This window comes from Epinephelus fuscoguttatus, linkage group LG22 (assembly GCF_011397635.1).
Source record: "Epinephelus fuscoguttatus linkage group LG22, E.fuscoguttatus.final_Chr_v1".
Lineage (NCBI taxonomy): Eukaryota > Metazoa > Chordata > Actinopteri > Perciformes > Serranidae > Epinephelus > Epinephelus fuscoguttatus.
The window spans coordinates 29,019,942-29,033,080 of NC_064773.1; the positions used below are offsets into that span (position 1 = coordinate 29,019,942).

Here is a 13,139-nt window from a genome sequence, read left to right on the forward strand (position 1 = left end):
TGACAATGGCAGAGAAAAAAAAATCACTTTAAGTGGACACCATATTTGGAATATTTCCTTGCTTTACCTTACACACTAACCAATCGAGGTAGCGCTAGCTCAGCAACTCCTGTGTTCTGCAAAGTAAAATGACTGTTTTTGTTAATGAGGTTTGGTGGTTTTAAGAAAACGGCTTCAGTTCCCCTTTGGAAAGCTGGGCCTTTTTTAGTCAGCTAAAACCTAATCAACTGTTTTATTTCATCTGTGTGACATAGAGAGATTTTCTACCTAGATGTTATTGTAGACCAACATTGTGATTTGGTCTTTTGGGAGATGAAGGTCTTTTTAGATTTAACATGTTTAATTTTAACTACTTTTAGGCAAATAAAGTATAAATAAAAGATTCAGTATTTCATCCATGGTAGACCTTTAATCCTAAATATAAATAATAACAATACTAGAGATGTTTATGGTGTGTTAGGGGAACTTGGGCTCATGGCCTCAGTATTTGTAACATCCTAGCTCAGGCCCTGCAGGGAGAGATGGCACTGTGCATGTGACATGAGCTGCACATTGTGGAAGAGAAACCAGAAGGAGAGAAACTACTAGGCAACTTTAAGTATAAATGAATGGGTATTTCATCCATCTTGGTAGACCTTTAATCCTAAATATAAATAATAACAATACTATGGATGTTTAGTGTGTTCAAAAATATTGATGGCTCTTCAGCTCCTTCCGTTATCAACTAGATTTATGTATCTACAATATCCTTGACACCCAGAAAGTTTAACACAACCAAAACTTGAATCTGTTTTCAAAGCAATAAGGCTCTTTTTTGTCTCTTAAGTACAACTGTCACCTTTAATGTTGGTGATCTAGTGGGTGAAACTTATTTTGCTGTGGCCCTCACTTTAAGTCACCATGCACCAAAATACCAAATATGCAAAAATGTTATTACATCCTAAAGTGAAATATTACTACATCATGTAAGTTAGTGAGAAGTTGCTCCTTACTATTCGAGGACACTCCTCAATGATGGGTCCACTGCAGGCCTGCATGCATGATGCCCTGGGGAAGGAGGCATCGTAAACCCCTTGCCGAGGACTAACAGATCTGGGAGGCTTCCAGCGATAAGCCCCAACAGGGGGGTCTGCATATGGTACCCCATAGAATATATGGGCCTTGTCCACAGTAATCCCCTTGATCTGGCCATCTTTGGTTAACACCACAGGTCCAGGAGCCCCGTTTGTATCCTGATTGACTGGTTTGACCTTGGTTTGCTCTGTGATTGAGAGGACCTCAGGGCGCTCCAGCTCCCTGAGGGAGTTTATCTCAAAGTCTCTGTTGATGATGAACGACTCGTCTCTCACCAGCAGCCCAGGGACGATACCTCTCAGAAAGCTGGAAATGTCGATTTCATCATCATTTTTCTTTGCCTCTCCAGAGGCCAGCGCTAAACTTAGTGAGCACAGCAGCAGCAAACAGTGCCAGCTCTCCATATTGCGTTACAGCACTCCCCAGACGCTGCTGCTCAGATCATGATTTGCCTTGAATTATGATCCAGCAGAGGCAGAAAAGTTGCAGCCCCCACAAGCCTGCAGCCTGAAACTCTCCACAGACTGTGCGTACTTGTGACTCCAATTTAGCTAGTTGCTTGTTAGGATTTATCACACAAAAGCTGCTCTGTCTGATAGCTGAGTGGCGTCCAGTAGATCCTGAACAGCTGGACACGAACACTGTGATGCAGGACCACTAATAGAGGACAAGTCGTCTTTCCTTTGCTTAATGTAATCACAAAGTCACACACACAGGGTCAATGTGGATAGGTCATACAGCAGGCGTCATGAAGGAATAACTGACACAGTTCTTTAAAATCAGCATCTTATATTTAGGTTTATCAGTTACTGATGTTAAACTGAAACAAACAAGTCTATCTCTTAACTGCAGAGAGTGGACTGCAGATTTCATTGTGGTGCACAATGCCACCTACAGGCCGCCTGCAGCACAACATGCAGTAGTGATTTCTCAGATATTCTTAGGTTCATGATAGAGGGAAAGAAATAAAACAATGTCACGTAAAATTATCTTTAATGGCTTCTTTAATCATTTATTTTTTGCTGTTTTCCTATGAAATATTGAATACATTTACCTCTTGAGGATGCAGAAAACCCTTTAATAAATCAAGCAATCTGAGAGGAGAAAACTCACAGCTCATGTTCACACTAAAATTATAGCCCCCAATAATGACGAAGACTTTGCTTTATTTTAAGAGGTTCAACTGAAAAGGTTCAAAACACTGACATACAGTCTCCTCACACTGTGCAGGATCAGTATCAATTTATTTTTCTTCCTTTTCTAAAATGTGGCCAAAACTCCATATACTGTAAACGTGTAAATGTGTAACATGACACTTAGCATATACTCCTGGGAAAGTATGTGCTAAGTGACTGCATCGTTATACTCTAACTCCTGGGAAAGTGGGCGAGAGGTACACTCTAAAACACGGGCTGTTTTATGAAGTGTTACCCACAATTCTATAAAATGCTCAGTTTAGCGGTTAAGGTTCTAAAAAATGTAACTGGGGAGAATTCCCCCCAAGACCCCCCTGGGTTGCATAAGGTGTTAATTGAAATGGTCCCCCTCAATGTTAAATGGGTGATTACAGCCCTGCTCCAGAGTGCGCCTCTTTTAATTTGATAGGCCCACACTCTAAAAATGATTCATGGAGTAAATAAATAAACCTGTTTGTTTCATTAACGTGTTCTAGTCAGTTGAAAACTTATTTTAAGAAGTCTGTCAAAATCAAAAGCATGTTGGACATTTTTGAGTAAGATGGAATTAAAATAAATGAGTTAGAGTTTGACTACTGAATATCAACACAACTTCTGAGTAATATTTGGTTGATTTAACCTGATTAAGTATTTCAAGATCAAAGCAAATCATGTTGGTTGTATTAAACTAATTGAGTTTGTCAGATAGTCAGAGACTAATAGGATTTTGAGTTTGAGCTACTTAAAAGATTCATGAAAACTGTTACCTATATATATATATATATATATATATTAAATTGATTCTTTTTAGAGAGTACTGACATGTATACAATCTGCTGCTAACATTGTGGATTGGAGGTCTGCCGCTCCCTTTTAGGACTGTGCATATGGGGAACTGAACAACCTATGGAGGAGTTTACATTCTGCAATAACACACAAATTGTATTCCAGCTTTTGAAGGCTGATTGTGATACAGACTCTATCTATTTAATTTTAACTTATTTTAGGCAAAATTTAAATAAAAAATAACAAATGAAAAGCTATTTAGTAGATAACCCTTACATCTTAGCTTCGGCACTGATTATTGCCATTAACTGTTTGAGCAAGGCATTCTTTTTAAATTAATCATTCTGACAGTGAATTCTTAATGACATTTAAAACAGTAGATATTAGTATTGGAGACTAAAATATATGATAGCCTACAGAGGTAGTTTCCTGTCGTCAGGAACTTGATGAATCCGAGCAGGTGCGTGAAGGCAGCGCACACCTGGCACTCATTAGGACTGTGCCATTTCCAGCCATGCTCAGACTTAAGCGTAACATGCTTCCCTTTGATGAACTTACACAGAAAATGTAAGAAAAATTATTTACATTGAATGGTTGTTTTCACTTGTCTCACTCTAATTCAGCCAGTTAATCAGCTTTTATATTTTCAGGACCTCCTTCGTGATTACGTTCATCTTTTTCATACTGGTGCCCCATACTATATCGTTTGGTGAGTCGCAACACTGCATCAGACACATGACTGAGTTAGGACAAACCAGAATTTGTAACATGTAGAGATGTTTCACTTTATTTTCCTACAGGACGTTGCGACGATATTTCCTTCTCAGTGTGCTGGATGAGCAAAGGCGATGCTCTGGAGAGGTAAACACAAGAAAAACTACCCGTGTAGTCTGCAGTTTTTCACACCAGTGCTTAATTTTGCCCGATCACGTGCGTTCTCTGCTGTTCGAAGGGAACCTCACGCCAAAGTCCATTTACAAAAAACACAATTTAGTGTTACTCTGTGAACCGGCATATGGTAAAACATCACTTTAGAGATTTTATGAATCATTATATGCTCCTGGTAAATTCGGCATACAGTATGTCAATGTAATTTGAATCTATGAATGTGCTCTCAACTGTACTCTAATTTCCATACTGCTATGAAAAAGTATAAAGTGTAGCAGCTGTAATGTTACCAAGTCAAAACAGATGAACCCCTCTAAAAAATGTAACCATTTTATTTGTTGTTCTCCATTGGCCAAAAGTATGTGGATACCTGAATATAGAGCTGTATGTTACTGTTGAACATGCCAGTCCAAAAACCATAAGCACTAATCTCAGTCATTTTAATCGTCACATGGAAAACATGTTACATGGTGTAACTCCTGTGAAATGTGGTCCCATCAGCTTCTTTAACTTGTGCTTTAACTTGTCCTTTATTGCATCTTCTTGAATTATTGGCTGATGTCTTATAATTGTCCATGATTCTGGATGGTTCTGGTAATTCATGGTTTCAGGTTGTGGCATGATTTAGCCGTCCAGCTGTGACAACCTCTGCTCTTCCAGGAAGGCTTTCTGCCAGATTTTGGAACCTTGTGCCAGGGATTTGTTCCCATTCAGCCACAAGTGTGTCAGTAAGGTCCAACACTAATGTCGGATAACAAGGTCTGTCTCGCAGTTGGTGTTCCAGTTCATCTTAAAAAGTGCTGAATGGGTTGAGGTTAGGATCTGTGGTGGTCAGGTTCCTCCCCACCAAAACCGTCTCTATTTGTGTACTGGAGCATTGTCATGTCGACTGGAAATGGTCTTCCTCAAATTGCCTCCACAAAGCATATAGCAGTAACATTTCCCAACTAAGGGGCCCAGCTGAAAGCCACAAAAAGCAGCTCCAGACTGAAAGTTCAGAAAAGCATAAGGGGTGTCCACATACTTTTGGCCTTCTAGTGCATCTTGGACAAGCTGACTTAGTGTATAAGATGGATATGAATTCAAGAGGAGCTGGTTAAAGGAATACATTGTAATTTAAGAACAGTTTTACCAGGAGTATCCAGGTGGTGTTAAGCAGGGTAGCATCAAACCGACAGATGTTTACATGTGATTTGGAACCTCTTTAAGGTAGAAAATACCAAGGCTTCATTATTTCCCATCCTTTTAGGCACATTGGAAACTTATGGCTCAATGACACGGCACTGAAATCCATCAGGAGGGTGGGTAAAGTGACCTCCCTGACGGTGTCCCCAGCTGTAGAAAACAAGCTAACCCTTCTGTATGGAGGCTCTGTTCAGGCATGGACTTTTAGAATCACCCCACGTAAGCAGCTTTTGACTTCTTGTCATGTTTTTACCCACTGAGATCCAGTCATTTTTAAATTTTAAATGAAATGTTTTTATCTAAGGTACAAAGTTCACTGAGGTCAGAGGTCGGCAGAAACCCCTACGGCAACCAACAAGTGCCACTAAGGTACTTCTGATATAACGCATATCAAAGTACAGTAATAAACAGATGGATGATTTTTACACACAGTCAGAGTCCATCTTTCTTTTGCTTACTTTGACAATCCCTTGTTCTTTCTTCAGGCCATCCTGGAGTCAGTGGGTCCCACTGAGGTGTTTGCATGTGAGAATGGCACGGTCTACTTCCACCAGGATGAAAACTTCTTCCTTGCATTTGGTGAGATTATCTGTTTGTGTGTATTTAATGAATTCCTGTCTTGGCCAGCCCTCAGTTTAAAGGGAATAATTTCAGGGTTTGGGTTTAGGGTTAACACTGTCTTTATTGCAAAATTTGCTCGGAGATTCAGTTAAGCTAGGATGATACTGTGTGGAGTCTGCCCATTTATAGAACCCAAGTTGGTCATCCCAGACCAATGTTAGAATTGGGTTTAGTGTCTGTCAGACTGGCAGTGTTGGCCTGCTGAGCTTCACATTAAAACCAGAAATGGAGAAGGCTTTAGGAAGTTAGTGCTCCCAGACAATAAAAAGTCCTACGCATAACGCCCCATGACATGTCATTGTGACACTTTGGTTAGCTGATTCCGCCTGTTTCTTCTCTTTATGCTAAGCTAACTTAACAGCTGCTGGCTCTACCTTCATATAAAATGGTTCATGTGAGGGTTTTTTTTTTTTTTTACCTTTTTTATTAAACCAAATAAAACCCAACTGAGGTAAAATGTCTTTTTCAGTGGTGATAGATACATGCGATTTCATTTAAGAAAATACAGCAGGTACAGAGTAAGAACCACTGTCCACACATTTAAAGAAAAAGATTTATGTACCATACAGACACAAAGGCTTGATGACATGCAACATTGTTATGCCTTATAGCAAGAACAGTTTGTTGTAAGGACTGCTGGTAACTTTTTTTTAGAACTGGTTAGCGAGATGAGGGAGTTTAGAGTCTAACCTGCAGGTCATTCTAAGACCCAGGGCCATTGTAAAATAGACGCCTTTGGTGACACCTTTTTAAGGATAGACAATTATTGGACCATAGGGTTCATCCCAATACTCCTCCTTGGCTCCTATCATCGATCACTGGACCCTAAAATTGATCGAGACTCGCCATCTTCTAAGACGTCCCAATTCATTAAATGCGCTCACAGTCGGGGAGATAGGAGGCTTTTAGAGGAGGGGAAAGCAAGGATACACAAGTGCAGCCTTTGTGGAAGTCTTTCATTGACCGACACGCCCCCCTCAATGATTGGATAGCGTGGCGCTGCAGCTGATTGGACTGATCTGATGCATCACAACTAAAAGTCAGATTCGGGCCTAAAACTAGGCCAGAGGCCCTAGTAGGCCCGTGGTGTTAAGCCCTTGGCCTGGCCCAAGTAGAGGCAAAGAGACACAGGCCCGTGGCCCTAAAGTTAAAGTCCCACTGATTGTCACACACCCGAGTGTGTGAAATTTGTTCTCCGCACTTGACCCATCCCCTGAGGGAACGGTGAGCAGCAGCGGTGCTGTGCTCAGGAATCATTTGGAGCCCTAATTAATATTCAAAATCACTGAGATGTCTACACAAGGAGAAAAATTACAGAGAGGAGAATAATTTCTGAACAGCTCCATGAAGGAAAAAAAAAAGCTGCTTACCGTAGCCTATTGGTTATATTCCAGTAACATTTGAAAAACAATTATTCCAAGAATAAAGTGTCAACAATTTGTCCGACAAAACGAACTTGTCCAGAAAAAAAGACATAATGCCACTGTCCTTCGGCACGCTCTTGACACAGATGAACTTGCTGATTCGGCCCCAGAAGTAAAGGAAACCCTACTGGCGGCCAAGGCTGTAGTGAAATATGTAAAACAAGCATCCGACCCAGCGTGTCAGCTCCCCACCTCTCTCAAACCGATGGCAGAAACCCGATTCAACATGGTCTTCCTCACGCTGCAGTCAATCCAGTCAGTCTACACAGAGATGCAGGAGCTGCTTGACAGTCGAGGAGAGAGCCACATATCATGATCTCTCGTAGCCAAAAAAGACGTCATAGGCCAGGCCTGGCCTGTATTCTGAGCTGTTTGTAACTTTTGAGCCAGAGGGCTTTCTGGCTGACCTTTAATCACTGGAGTTACGTACCAGAGGATGGATGGATAAGACATTAAACTCACTTGGAACATATGTACATGGCCTTGTGCCCTACATTATGACATACCAGTGCTGCATCCTGCGCATAGCAAGTGAAGACCATCCCACCAGTGGTAGACCAGACCAGTGTGCTATTGATTGAAGTCTACTGAGCATATCTATGCAAGTAAATGTGTTTATCATTTCTGGTTGATGGTGATAATGATGTAATGCCTATTTATGCTGACATGAACACTTTGTAAGACTAAAACACCAATGTGTCTCATCCTAGGCCACACTACACGTCTCCCTGTCAAGCTCGAGTCCAGGACTACCTCTATGTTGCTGGTTTCCTGGGTGGAGAGCCTCCCAGCGGTCAGCAGCAGCCACACTGTGACCCTGTATCACACTGAACTGGGCTCCTATAGAACCCTCAGCATGGACACTACCGCCAACAACCACTACCGCTTCACGGCACTGGACTCCTGCACCACCTACGTGGCCTGTGCGGAGACTGAAGGCACTCACTCCTTCACCTGCCTCTCCACTATTACTGGTATGGACTGGTGGTTTGATGGATGAGCAGACAGCAGAAATGAGCAGCCAGTGTCACTTACCTTTATTGGCATTGAGTCATGCAGATAATTTTGGTATATTTGTGATATCCATGCAACACTTCCTTCACCACCCTGATACAATGGAGGTGAATGGTGAAGTAACTAATCAATGTGTACTTTAACTGCCACTATTGATAAGTTAAAAATGTCTGACACAAGTTTCCAGAGCTGAAGGTGAATTCTTTAATCTGCAAGTTGGCGCAAACAACAGCTCAAAGATATTCAGTTAATTATCATAATACAAATGTAAAGAGGAGATCTGTAAAGAGGAGCAAATTCAAGGAATTTTTCAAGAAATATGATTAACATTTTTGATCATCAGTTTTCTGTTGACTGGATAATCATTTCATTGACTATTTTTTTTAGCTCTTGACTTAAAGGAGCTTGATACGACACTTGGAACATTAATATAGCAGCAAACCACTATTTGCTATATAAATATATAATGCAAGTGGCATCCTGCACAGGGAATGAAGTCACTCTGCCTCTTTGTGTGTTGCAATCTGAGCTTCTCTGTTCTTTGTTGTGGTAGACGGTCTGACTGTGTGAGTATGTCAGTGCATATTAATCCTGTGTGTGTCCCACTGTGTAGCTAATCGTCTCCAGTCTGCACTGCGGTTACTGTGGATAATGGCAGCAGAGCTGTGGAGAAACAGTAATGCCCACCCAAGGGTGTCGGTTTTGTTTTCACATTAGGGTGGACACACGTGAAACGGGGGTTTGGGGTCCTCCCTCAGGAAGTTTTGAGTGCCAATTTCCTGCATTCTGGTGAATTTGTATACAGAATTTTTTCACCTTTTTCTTCATCAGATTATGGTGGAAATGTCTTTAAGGGCAGGTGGGGGCAAATGTGCATGTTATAAATATTAAGAGTGATTTGGAGAAACATTTCTCTGAGGTTGGTGGGAAACAGAGCTGAAAGGAGAGGGAAATTCATGTGGCCAGAGACATGACAGACATGCTAATGTTGCACCGTGTTGCAAATGTGCAACTCCTCAGTTTACCATACAAAAAGGCAGTGGCTGCGTCCGAAAGGCCAAGTAGTATGGATTGTAGTAGACCAAATTAGTATGTAGTATGTCTGAAACCGTAGTAGGGAGGAGTAGTATGCTACCACCCCTACTAAACACGCCTACATTGTAGTATGATGGCAGAGCATACTGCAGGGCTACTACTTACCCAAAATGCACCACGGGCTGCTTCTTTGTCTTCTACTTCATTGTAGACTATGGCTATCATCATCATATCATATCATAATGATAATAATAAATACTAGTACTGTTAAAACAAATGATGATAAAGTTTGGCATAATGAAAGTACATCATAGCAGAGCAGTTTTATTGGATATCACTGTACTGTGTGAGGTGACAGGTGTTCAAAGTGACTCAGCCTACACACATGACAGAATGTGCTGGTGGAAATGCTGTATCTAGATATTGATATTCAATGAACTAATCACTTGATTGACACATGTTAGCGTTGTGACACTTATGAGAAGTGATGATGGTTGTCATCACCATAACAGGTTGGATTATTTCAATAACAATATAAAGGATCTTTAAAGTGCAACGGTTAAGTTTTTGAGTGTGGCATGTCATGTCATTGCTTACTGTGGCAGTAAATTAATTATTATGTGCAAAAGGAGGCGTCTGCGAGCTCTGGCTCGCCTACTCCTCGCATTTTGCATGTTGAGAAGCATGAGAGAACTTGCAGACATGTTGCTGGTTGGGTAAAGAGTGGCCAGCTTCATTTTTGGGCAATTTCAATAGTCACAGGTGCGTTCAGATTTTGGTGCAGTACCTCTGCTCTGCCAGCAGATGGAGTGCCTACGAAAGCACCCCATCTGCTGGCTTGGCTGCGGTACTGCACCAAAATCCACATGTGCAGTACCTCTGCTCTGCCAGCGGATGGAGTGTTTTCCCACCGATCTTTTAGTATGTCCGAATGGACCCAACTTGTTTAGTAGGCAGGAGTAGTATCTAGTGGTAGTACGTACTAGTAGTATGCAGTATGCTAGTGGCCCTTTCGTAGGCAGCCAGTATTATGCAAGTGTTGTGTTTACAGCTTGTTTCTGCTGCCCCCAAGTGGTAAAAAATGTCATCAGTCCCGCCAGTATTTTGCGGGCTGTTTTTGTGATTGTTGTGGCCTGAAATGCCTGACTTCACTGCAGCTCTTCTAAGACAAAACTGCATGTTGCAGTGTTTCCAGACCTGCTGTTAAATTGCGCGGGCAAGTGAAATTCCCAAAATAGCTTTGCTGCTATCTGGGAACCAGAGCTTATTATGACCTACAGAATTAGAATCTATCTGTGGTATTGGGTGGGCAGCATCAGTTGATCACCAACAATCAGCAGTTGCTGCCATTCGACACAGCGCTGAAGGACCATCCCCGTGAGGTGCTTTCCTCCTGCTCTCTCTGCCCGGATACCAGGAGCTAACACACTACAACATGATCTCATCCTACTCATCATATTTTGCCACTTGAAGAAAAGCCCTGCAGCAGCAGCAGTTATCATCTGACACCGAGCTGTTATATTCACACTGTCAGCAAAACGACTCGACTGTTGTTAAACTCATTAATAACTGTTGGGTATCGTTAGTCATGTGATGCTAACAGTTAGCCTTGTCACTGTGTGTCTGTAACTCCAGGCACAGAGCTTCTGTCACGTAGCAGCACTCTTACAATAAACACAGATAGAGAGGGGCTGAATGAATCAATACACTGCACGCAGCTTTACAATGACATGAGATTTTAGCCGTTTTAAATAATTTGATTGGGCAAAATTGCGAGGTCGTGCAAAATTCACGCCGATTGGCTGATTTTCCGTTAATTGTCGATCAACCACGTCTGCATTATTACTTTTCACCGAACAAATACGTACTTCTCTCAACAAAGGCCATGTCACTGGAGCCATTTTTATTGATTTTCACAAAGCCTTTGATACGGTGAATCATCAGATTTTATTGCACAAACTTAACTCATTTCAAGTTTCTTCTTCCGTGGTAATGATGCTCTCATCATACTTATCAAACAGGTCTCAGGTGGTTAGAATGGGTCATATAACATCTTTCCCTTTAATATGTGATATGGGTGTTCGACAGGGTAGCATCTTGGGTCCCTTACTCTTTCTATTGTACATCAGTGATCTTCCTGATGTGTGCAGATACTCCAATTGTCTGCTATATGCCGATGACACTGCTGTTTTCCTCTCTGACACAGAGCCTAATATTGTAAACTTTAAACTTTGCTCTGATCTTGGTATCCTACATGACTGGTTAATGCTAACCACTTAACTATCAGTGTCAAGAAAACAGAATGTATGTACTTCCACTCACAAGAGATCAGTATTCATCTCAGACCCAATCCACTTTGCTAATCAAAACCTATCCATCACAGAAACCTATAAATATCTTGGAGTATCTCTCGATTCACATTTCACTTACCGTAATCATGTTCATTATTTAACAAAGAAACTCAACCAGAAACTGTACTTATATACCAAGATCAGACCATACCTTACCAACATTATCTCTAACACGTATCTACATGCAGTCATTCTCTCAACAGTAGCCTACTGTCTCCCAATCTGGTCCCTCACCACAAAAGAAATTACTGAACCATTAGCCAGACTGTACAATAGAGTTTATAAGATCCATGGCAAATTTCCCCTCTGGACTCACCATTGCACTGCACTTTCAAATTTGAATGCCTTGACCTTTCAGAACTACACAAATAATCAGGCTATTAAATTTTATCATTGGATACAAAACAATAACACGTCTCCAGCACTCGCTGATCTAGTTCCAAGACACAGCATAGGACAGGAACGCATCACTAGATCAGTCTCCCAAGCACATACCCCAGCACCAGCTTATAAAAATAGCTATGGTGAGAGATAATTTTTTCACGCATATACCAAACTCTGGAATGAGATCCCATATTATATTAGAACAATAACCTCTGTTGTACATTTTAAACAGGCATACAAACACCGCCTGATGGAAGGATACACTTGCAACCACTAACTTAACCCATAATTTGTGCGTACGTCATTCAAGTCCATGCCTCTCTATATGTTCACGTTGCTGTTTGCTTTTATGTTTTTGTTAGATGTCACTGTTTTTGTGATGTGTTTCTGTCTTTATGTTCTGCAGAACAGGAACCGGCTGTAAACCGGTTTTAACTGAGTCAGGCCTGATTAATTGTGACTGATCTTTATTATGTTACTTTTAATCTTTTCCTGTAAGAATAAAAGTGAGAAATGAGTGTGAAACCACCTGAAGGGACTGTCTAATGCTAACCAGTTCTATATCCTTTTTCCTGCAGACCCAGACATTCCCAAGGACTTTGAGGTGACGTCATGGAACAGCAGCAGCATATCGCTGGCCTGGGACTGCCCTCAGAACCGCAAGTTCTCCTCTTTCCTCCTCACCGCCTTCTACCTCAACGGTGTGGATCAGATCACAGAGGAGGCGCTCTTGTGGCACAGGGAGGACAACTTTGTGTTCACCTTATCGGACCTGGAGCCCTGTAGCAGGGTTAAGTTTGGCCTGCAAACGGTTTGCCAGGCAGGGATGGAGTCCCGCTACAGCAAGATGGTCCTAAACGATGGAAACTCTGGTAAGTCCATCATGTGTTTGTCAATTTGAGCCCATTAAAGTTCACTGTATTGTGTTGAAGTTAAAAACTGCGCAGTCACTGATTTACAGTGCTACTATGTTTGAAATCACGGTCTAACCACGGATCCACTCAGTAATTGTATGATCTTTGGAATCCAAAGTGATCTTAATTTCTCGACACATTTTATTTTTCTGTTACCCACTGTTGATGTTGATGCAATCATTTCCCTGCTTTACGTGAGACTTTGAAACTTATAACACATTAAAATAAGAATAAGTAATAAAAACATGCTGCTCCTCAGTTGAATACTCAGGGATTTTGCTGATTAGA

The 13,139-nt window shown here is 41.4% G+C and overlaps 2 protein-coding genes across 2 annotated transcripts in view; one reads left to right on the top strand and one right to left on the bottom strand.

The window, feature by feature from the left end:
* LOC125882473 (cAMP-regulated D2 protein) overlaps positions 1–1,710 on the bottom strand; it is a 32,516-nt gene extending 30,806 nt beyond the window's left edge. The window contains exon 1 of the mRNA XM_049566166.1: positions 993–1,710. Within this exon, the coding sequence (XP_049422123.1) occupies positions 993–1,478 (486 nt within the window). The 5' untranslated portion in view covers positions 1,479–1,710. The remainder of the gene's footprint in view (positions 1–992) is intronic.
* Positions 1,711–3,501: 1,791 nt separating this feature from the next.
* The window catches only part of LOC125883206 (uncharacterized), a 33,225-nt gene continuing 23,587 nt past the window's right edge, over positions 3,502–13,139 (top strand). The window contains exons 1-8 of the mRNA XM_049567424.1: positions 3,502–3,602; positions 3,686–3,744; positions 3,836–3,896; positions 5,173–5,327; positions 5,413–5,477; positions 5,594–5,687; positions 7,864–8,127; positions 12,516–12,809. Coding sequence (XP_049423381.1) covers positions 3,550–3,602; positions 3,686–3,744; positions 3,836–3,896; positions 5,173–5,327; positions 5,413–5,477; positions 5,594–5,687; positions 7,864–8,127; positions 12,516–12,809 — 1,045 coding nt within the window. The 5' untranslated portion in view covers positions 3,502–3,549. The remainder of the gene's footprint in view (positions 3,603–3,685; positions 3,745–3,835; positions 3,897–5,172; positions 5,328–5,412; positions 5,478–5,593; positions 5,688–7,863; positions 8,128–12,515; positions 12,810–13,139) is intronic.